At 38.0% G+C, this 9413-nt stretch overlaps 2 protein-coding genes across 2 annotated transcripts in view; one reads left to right on the top strand and one right to left on the bottom strand.

The window, feature by feature from the left end:
* Positions 1-3956: 3956 nt before the first annotated feature.
* Positions 3957-5285, bottom strand: myct1b (myc target 1b). Its single transcript, XM_039681681.2, has 2 exons — positions 5115-5285; positions 3957-4963 (listed from the first exon to the last, which is right to left on the bottom strand). Exons 1-2 carry the CDS (start codon positions 5179-5181, stop codon positions 4443-4445), a joined length of 588 nt encoding a protein of 195 aa, XP_039537615.1. The 5' UTR covers positions 5182-5285; the 3' UTR covers positions 3957-4442.
* A 2435-nt stretch (positions 5286-7720) lies between these two features.
* Positions 7721-9413, top strand: part of syne1b (spectrin repeat containing, nuclear envelope 1b) — a 164356-nt gene continuing 162663 nt past the window's right edge. The window contains exon 1 of the mRNA XM_089120128.1: positions 7721-7893. Within this exon, the coding sequence (XP_088976254.1) occupies positions 7827-7893 (67 nt within the window). The 5' untranslated portion in view covers positions 7721-7826. The remainder of the gene's footprint in view (positions 7894-9413) is intronic.

Genomic DNA, 9413 nt, shown 5'->3' with positions numbered 1-9413 from the left:
GATTCAAAACGTCTTTCCTTTCAGCGCCCAAATAACTCTTTTTAAGTTATTTTACTGTTTTCTCAGGCATTTTCTATAAAACATATTTTTTTAAAAACTCTTTAATAAAGTTGCTATCCATAGGCTACTGCTCACCACAGTTTTTTCAGTGTTTTTGTTCGTTTTATTCCAAAAGGTGGCAACAGACAAGTGTTTTAAATGAGTCATTGAATCAATCACTCAAACAACTCTTTAAAACATCAACAGTTTTCACGACCAACACACGTTTTTTTTCCCACAAATCAGCTATTAAACAAAACTCCATTAATGGGCTATTCTCCAATTCTGGACATGAATTTCATCAAGACGTTGTGTAAAAACACAACAATTGCCTAAATGAGATAATTTTCAGTTGGTTCGAGCCCGTTCTCATCCCAAGGCGTCATATACGACGCTTTTGCCAAAGCATAAAAATCCAACGCACATGGCACCCTTTAGCGTCAAATGAGATGCAGATATAGACCCTTTTACTATTTGTACAGCGATGACGTGGCTACGTATGCGCGTGCATATTGGCAACGGAAGTACGGCGAGAATCAGCCATGTGTCTAGCTACGTGAGCGGATTAAGCAACACAGGCAGTGAAAGTTATTTCAAAAAGTTAACTTTACTAAATGTTATCCGGCTACCATGCCGTGTACTATAGTGGAGTAGAAGACGTTAGCAGATGGCCAAATATACAGTGGCGAGATATATGCTTTTGAGAAACCGAGCGTGTACACCCGATAGAGATTACGAGCATATAAATCACTGGATGCTTATGAATACGTTGTCTGTGGTCATGTACAGAACGTCAAATACTATGACATAGACTCCGACTTTTGCGTGTTGAAATCAGAAATTCTTCCACGTCAAAGACAAGGACACGACTATGAGGCTATTAATCAACCATATTACCCAGACCTACATTTGGTTTCCTTCATTTTTTCCAACATTCCTTCTTTTCCATCATTCTTTCCTACATTTATTCTTATTCGTCACCCAGACCTACATTGATCCTTGTCCTTACATTTCATGTTGTTATTGATTGCTGTGTTTACGCACTTTTGTTTAAAGTTTTATTTTGTAATGCTATAGTACTTTAATAGTATGTTGCCTGCATAGATTGCAATTAAACTATTTATAACAATTACAAATGAAGATGAAAAGCACTGTGAATGTAGAGGCGAGCATTTTTTAAAATGATGTCCTCGCTCAAATCAACACGTTTAATCGCCTGCTTCTGAAACGGCCGTGATCCTGTCGGAATCCTATGGTGGAATATCAATTAGTGCAACCGTAAATGCAACAACCAGACATTTTGATGCTGGGAAACTGCTTTGATAAACTTTCAGAGTTGCTAGCACGATAGAGCCAGTGGGAAACACTACTTCCATGCCAAAATGCGCGCACAACTATTTGATCACGTGGGCTGTAAAAGGGTCTATATATGGGGCAGAAGGCGCCTCCTAGTGGTCTAACCCTACCCCATACCTAAAACTACCTTAACCGAAACGTCTCATTCAGTAGCGGAGTGCAATCGGGAGAGTTGGGAGTTTTCCCGGTGGGCCGGTAATGTTTCGAGGCCTCGAGGGCCGGTCTGATATATTTATTGGAAGTTCGCCATGTGCACTTGGGGCCCAAGCTCAAGCTAAGGGAAGAAAACAGTTTTTTTTTTTTTTTACATTTTCTATAACGGAGCATATATTTGCACTAAGTGCCTGTCTTTACAGCAAAACGACGCCTGTCTTGAAACAGCCTCAGTGGCGTAAGTCGTAGGGCATAGTTCTTGAAAGCAGCTTTTGATGCGCTGAGCGCGAGTTCGAGTCCGCCTTTTGCCGAACTCTCTCTTCTCACTTTTCCCAACACATATGTAAAGATGTAAAATGTAAAACCTAACATTAAGGTTTCTAGTGTTATATTTTGCCAACGAACTAAAATTGAAACCATGATATGGCGTTGCACCATTGTAATAACTGACATTAGAAATAGCATCCAGTTTGTGCCGCGGGATTACTTTGCTCACGCGATCGTGTTTTCTCCTAAATAAAAGCTCAAGGGTTTATTTCTTGCAAGTGAAGAAATTAGGATAAAAGTATTTTAATTTTCCTATATTATAGTGTAATGTAGGTTAAAATATATTTTTGAAATACTCATTTTCATTTACATAGTACATTTATAGGCATTTACATCATAGGAATAATTATAAATCATTATTATAATACATGTTTGGCATCCTAAAACACCATTGATAATGCAATGCAGACTGAGACTCTCATAACTAAAAAGATGTTTGAGCCCTCTTCATTGTCCTGGTACAAATTAATACTTTATCTTTGTTCAACGAGCAGTTCATGGGTTGAAGCTCTTAATTGTGACCTCTCAGAGAGCTCGAGATTGATGCATTTAAACTTAAAATGTCCAATATTTTCTTGTGGGGGAGCATGCCCGAACCCCCCTAGAGGCACAGAGTCCACACAACATAGTTTTAGAAATTACTGTGGGAAAGAACGACCATTTATGAAGTTTACTCCAGCATAGTACAACAAAGTTCCTTTTAAATCAGTAAAACTGTAAATGGTCTCGGCTATTAAAATCGTGCCGGCGACGAGGGCCGGTGGTCTACGAAATTTCCCGGTAGATTTTTTGGTCCCACTCCGCCCCTGGTCTCATTTGACGGCAAAGGGTGCCATGTGCGTTGGATATTTACGCTTTTGCAAAAGTGTTGTATATTACGCCTTGGGATGAGAATGCGTTGTTGGTTCTCGAATGAAATGTACTCAAAACTACAAAACACAGATTCGTTGAAAGGGGCGTATCGGTTTAGTATTTCAACCAAGAAAATTCTCCTTCACTGCCCGCTATCGAAGTCTATTGACTCCTAAAACAGTCAGTCGTGGGGAGTTCGTGCGTATACCTACGCCAAAAAGTGCGTATCATATGCACGCGAAAAACGCGTACCATATACAGGCAAATCTCTATGACGCAAATACTGTTTTTGGCGTAAATGGCACGGGAAATGACGTCTTTTACAGACTTTGTAAGCAAATGGTAGCAACTCAGCTTTGCTACAGTATATCCATGCCTAAAAATTCACTACAAACTAACAAATGACAATGAAATATCCCAGCAAACAAATTTAGGTTCTGGGAACGTTAGTTTTTGGTTCCCAGAACGTCCCTAGAACTTTCCCTTAAGGTTAAGGGAACCATCCTGGAACATTCTCTTTACGTTATAAAAATGGAACCTAAAAATAACCTACATGGAACATTCCTATAACGTTCTTGTTTGGTTCCCAAAAAAAATAACCTCATGGGACCATTCGAGAATGTTAGGGGAACGTTCTGTGTTTGCTGGGATGGGTGTTTAGACGTCCTTTACAGACTTTGTAAGGCAATGGTAGCAAAGACTATTTACCTTATAATAGTTCATAATAAGCTTGTCCTGAAACTTTTTTTTTTGTTATAACCTACCAAAAAAATCTTTAAAATGTATCTGTTGTGCATGTACTGGTTCTGTTTTCTATTAGTGAAAAATAATTTTACTAGCACTTATTTCCTTAAGGCAGTCTGCAACAAGGTGGAGAGACACTTCAGGAAAGACAGAACAATACCATATTGAAAAGATTCCCAGGAGCTCTGCTGTTTCTGCTGCTCGGTTTACTTTAGAAGACAAAAATAAGCATACAATGTTACTTCACTTTTGTATAGATATTTTTTGGAGTAGGCCATGTAGCTACTATGGTATATGAATACGGGAATCATTCAGTAGTCTATGTCAAAGAACACATAGTTTTAGACAGCTATGTTTCACATTGACCAAAACTGTTGAATACTGGGTGACACTCACTGCTGTTGATGCAATGGTCAGATACAATATTCACTAACACCCCCGAAACCAACATTGGCTAGCTAGAGAATGTAAAGCTTCACATGCACTAAAGCACTGTTATTTTTAATTGCCATAACCTAAAAACAATTCACTTCAACATTTTACACCACTGCATGAAAGGGTCACACTTTACAGTAAGGTTACTTTCTCTAACATTAAAGTCACCATGAAATAAAAATGGACAGTTTTTAATCGAAAATTGCATTTATTATACATGATGTACATAATTATTTTTAAATACATGTTCCCTTGTAATCTCGAATCGAAATAACTTCCAAACTCTTCTCTGATGATGCGTTTACTGGCCTGAGGGAGGGACAACCTGTCACTCACATGAGATCGACCAATAGCAAACCGCATTCATCCAATCAATTACCCATGACAAAATGAAGTCCCGCCCTACATTGCTAAAGTGTTTCTGTTCTCATGAAGATAAGTCAAATGAGGGTCAGTATATAAATCAGATCTCTTCTCAAATCAGAGTTCATGTTTTGGGATTTATGTACAATCCTTAGTGTTTTGTCACAGTGCAGTCAGGGACGGGTCTCTTGAAAGATGTGAATGACGCTGTCATATGCAGGTGGTGGAGTCTGTCTGGGTAGAAATCCTCTTAGACTGCCCTTCCCCAGCCAGAAAGACTCTGCTGGTTCTGTACTAAATGGATCTGTGATGTTAGGAATCAATGCAGCTTGGTTATCATCCTCTGTTTCATCACTAGTGTTGTTAGTCTTTTTCGGTGGTGGCCGAAAAGTGGAGTTCAGAAAGCTGGGGCTTCTGCCCAACAGCTCATTGGGGTCTACGGAGGTCTGCCTGTGGAGGTTTAAAGTCGTTCTTCCCGCATATTCACCGTTCTTGTCAAAACCGTGACTCTTGTAGTGTCTGAGGTGGCAGCGTTGATTACGTGAGCCTTTAGATTCTGTTGACTGGTCTTGACGTCTGGTGATCCTGACCGTAGCTCTCCTCCGTCTTGACATCCATGTAAGGAGGAGGAAAATCAAGATCCCGATGAGCAGACCCATCAGTATTGACAAGCAGAACGCCAGGATGATCTCCTCTGAATGGAAAGGTTATTGAATTTTGTATCAAAAATCATTTTGAACAGTTGAAGGGTATTTTCATATTGACAGTTTAAATTGAGATATAAATATAAGCCAGCTTAAGCAAGACTGCAATGGTAGTAAAACAAAATGCACTGCAATTCTTACCAAAATCAATAGGTTTCAGTATTTCCCAAATCGCATTAGTTTCGTTTGAAGCCATTATAGTTAGCATGTCAATATGCAGCCAAACTGAATCCAAGCCCACAAGGACTGTTCACTGTATTTCTCAGGGAATAAAAGGGAAGCTTGCATAAAGGGAAACATTGTCGTCATTCTTCCTGCCTCTTTCCTTGTAAAATTAGCAAGTGTTCGGCTTATCTGTTCAGGACAGAAATCCAGGGGAACAGAGCTGTTTCCTCTTGCATCATTTCCTTCGTTTCAGTGGATACAATACAATGGCTTCTTCACCCCATTATATTATAATTGACCAACTTACACCTTTTGTAGACCTTTCAGCACTTTAAATGTCCTACTTTTGCAGTACATTTGTTTTGAGATTGAGTGCAGATAAAAGGAAAATTCTTGAGTAAAAACAAAAAAAATATAAAAACTAGTTTTGATTTGACACGGTTCCCATAGGAAAATGAAAACGCCCATGCAGGTGATAAGGTCTCCGTTGTCAGAGGGGATTTCCTTAAAGCCTTAGTATCTGTGCCATTTGGCCTATCACTGTGTGTTTCATGATCATACAACCAAATAATAATACTCTTAAAAACACCCACCTAAAAGTAGTAACTATATCATTTTTGCCAAGTATCTAAAAATGCACGTCCTCTCGGAAGAAAAAGGAAGATGATATGGATTCCACTGAATTCCCAGTCTCTGTTACCTCCTGGTGTACTGGCAATTACAAATATTGCAGTGAAGGAAACTTTTAGAAAACAATAGCAGGACAGCCTGGAATGGGATGGCTGTCAAAAACAAGAATGGCCAGCAGATGTCATTATTGAACCACACTGTTCTTGATGGGTATGGTAATCTATCTATCTATCTATCTATCTATCTATCTATCTATCTATCTATCTATCTATCTATCTATCTATCTATCTATCTATCTATCTATCTATCTATCTATCTATCTATCTATCTATCTATCTATCTATCTATCTATCTATCTATCTATCTATCTATCTATCTATCTATCTATCTATCTGTCTGTCTGTCTGTCTGTCTGTCTGTCTGTCTGTCTGTCTGTCTGTCTGTCTGTCTGTCTGTCTGTCTATCTATCTATCTATCTATCTATCTATCTATCTATCTATCTGTCTGTCTGTCTGTCTGTCTGTCTATATATCTATCTGCCTGTCTATCTATATACAGTATATCTATCTATCTATCTATCTATCTATCTATCTATCTATCTATCTATCTATCTATCTATCTATCTATCTATCTATCTATCTATCTATCTATCTATCTATCTATCTATCTATCTATCTATCTATCTGTCTGTCTGTCTGTCTGTCTGTCTGTCTGTCTGTCTGTCTGTCTATCTATCTATCTATCTATCTATCTATCTATCTATCTATCTCTATCTATCTATCTATCTCTATCTATCTATCTATCTATCTATCTATCTATCTATCTATCTATCTATCTATCTATCTATCTATCTATCTATCTATCTATCTATCTATCTATCTATCTATCTATCTATCTATCTATCTATCTATCTATCTATCTATCTATCTATCTCTATCTATCTATCTGCTCTGTTTTTGAACGCAAGAGCGCGCCCTGTGTAAACGCCCCCTTGTTGTTCCCATAACACCGATAGGTGGCGGCAAAGGTCACATGAAGTAACGCGGCCTTGCAACAATGTTTAAAGGTTTCCAAAGCAACCCGTCTAACAGATCTTCATTATCATCACATGAGACTGAGCCCTGAGGGGAAGGAAGCGTCTTCTGTTCACGGTAATACACACACTACTATACAAATGAAACTAATGTATTATGATGATGAACTGGTGTTCTTGGCGATTTGCGTAATGATATTTCCTGTTTAATCTCCAAGCCTGCTTTTTAGACTTCCGACAAGCTTTTTGTGCTGATATTTATCTTGTGTTGACGACTTTCTGTTGTCTTCACTAGTTACTTGCATAACTTTGTCTGATATGCATCAATGCATGCGAAGTCCATGATGTGTTTAATGTGCAATAAACAAGTAGACTACGATGAAAAGTTATCCCAGGTGGGCAAATACTCTAAATAATTGATGAGCTCTATAAATAAAGCTCTTTTCCATATAATAGAAATTAATTAGTCAATAAGTCCATAGATTATTATTATTACTATTATCAAACTGATAAAAATTAAATCAGTGTGCACACAACAGTACAATTGCACTGAAAATATGCAGTTCTACCTGATATTAAAAATAACTTTTGCATGTGTAACCTTATATACTAAATTATACTGATTTGTACTGATATTCATTCTTAAAATAACGATGTTTATTGTTTATTTTAAACGTAAGTTACACTATATTTTACCTCATCTAAATCATTTTACACCCATTCTGTTAATTTTTCTTCTTGGTTCACTGACTAGATAGAAGAGGACTTGTGATTGGTCGACTACCTGGTTGGGAACCTAAATGAAACCTGATTTTCTATTGGATCGTATCAAGTTCCTGGAGTTTCTGCATCAGAGTGAGACAGAGAGAGAGAGAGAGAGAGAGAGAGAGCAAGAGGAGGAAAGAGAGTTGTAGGAGGGGCAGATGGGGATGCCCCTTAAGAAAGTAGTGCAGTATCTGCTGTCTAATGTGCCGACTGCATGAGTGATCCGGTGTCAGAGGAGCACAAGACTGTAGAGAGGGACCATGGCTTCCCTAAGCCCTTTCGGACGGTCCACCAAGGACATTATGAATGTAATGCAGAGGCTGCAAGGTAGGTGATGCTCTATTTCTGTTCTCCCAGCTCCCATGACCGTCCTCTGGCTCTATGAGTCAGGAGGAAATTTGCTGATTCAGTGCCTTCACACAGAGAGTTTGCCAGATGCCTCTTGTTGCACAAATGCACCATATTTGATAGCATAGGAACTTACCCACTTGAGAAATCAATATTCGTGCTTTACATAATGGCTATGCGTGTCCATCCGTTTATCTTTAATCTAATGTTGTCATCAAATAGAGCTTATGGCAGTGTTGCAAACAGAAATGTTTGTGCATTTGAACTGTCCCAAGGGAATCATACACTATGCATTATGATGGTTTACAGACGGCTTGTTTTATCAGCTGAGAGTTCGAATGCACTGGTTTTGTGCTGCAGTACTTGAGGTTTTCAAATAGAGGATCTATTTGTGTTTTCTGTGTATTTTTGGACATAATTGTGTCTGCTTGGTGCTGACATAAATTGGAAATTTCATTTAAATCACATAGATGGCATGTAATCTAACTACAAAGAGCTGGATTGTTAAATTACCCTAGTCATGGGTTTTTTTCACCACAAAGAAAAGTGATAAAATATTGAGCATTTGGGGAAAATCCATTGGGGATTAGATTTGTGTTTAAAATAAGTTTAGCCAATGAAGGTCATCATTGTCTTTTTCTTACAGGAAGTTGGCCTTGACAAAAGGCCCTTATCAAAAACTTGTGTTGCTGCCATGGAGAGAATGGTTTTGTTTGACCTTTCTTGCTTGAATGATATTTACATTCTTGATGATAATAAGGTTGTTTTAGTTTACTGGAATGCTATGTCATGTCATATCAAATGCGTTGGAGACACATTTCTGCCAATATGGGGCATGCCAACATAATGAGTATAGATTTTTAGGTGGCAGGAAAGGTTATATGTTTTGCAATCATTTTTTGAGGAAGACAAAATATAAAACCACCCTAAAGAAAAACATCGAAGCGATGATTGCTGTTCTGGGAGCAAGTGATGACGTTGGGATGCATGGGCTCATGCTGGTAGGAAAATGTTTCTATAATCCACCGGTTTTGCTGGGCAGCTAAAATATTATTCATCACCAAATCCACATGATTAAAGGGATAGTTCACCCTCCCCATGTCATTCCTAATCTATGATCTTTTATCTTTTATTTCTTCTATGACAGTGCTGTTAGTGTTAAATAAAATTTAAATGGAATACATTATAAATATTAAATGAAGAGTCCAAATGAGAGTTGCAGCTTCAAAGGGCGACACGATCGGTCAGTTCAAAAATAACTAAAAAAGTTTAAGTTTTATAAGCACAAATGCTGAAAAATTTAATTCCCAAATGACTCGAAAAAAGATTTGTTCGTTTTGATGAACAAGTTCGAACAGGAGAGTCACGAATGCATATCACAGAACAGAGCAAGGCGAGCATTTGTGCTTATAAAACTTAAACTTTTGTATTTATTTTTTTAAATGAGCGATCGTTTCGCTTGATAAGACCCTTATTTATCGTCTGGTGTCGTTTAAAGC

The sequence above is a fragment of the Pimephales promelas genome, chromosome 15 (assembly GCF_988280905.1).
Source record: "Pimephales promelas chromosome 15, fPimPro1.hap1.1, whole genome shotgun sequence".
Lineage (NCBI taxonomy): Eukaryota > Metazoa > Chordata > Actinopteri > Cypriniformes > Leuciscidae > Pimephales > Pimephales promelas.
The sequence above is the reverse complement of the archived record's forward strand: the minus strand, read 5'-3'. Positions and strand labels throughout refer to the sequence as shown.

What these genes read in the sequence shown, in the direction of transcription:
- myct1b (XM_039681681.2), bottom strand. Translation starts at nt 5,181, where the DNA reads ATGCTAACTATAATGGCTTCAAACGAAACTAATGCGATTTGGGAAATA. An exon ending in ACTGAAACCTATTGATTTTG is followed by an intron (nt 4,964 to 5,114) that starts GTAAGAATTGCA and finishes CTTTCCATTCAG; the next exon opens with AGGAGATCATCCTGGCGTTC.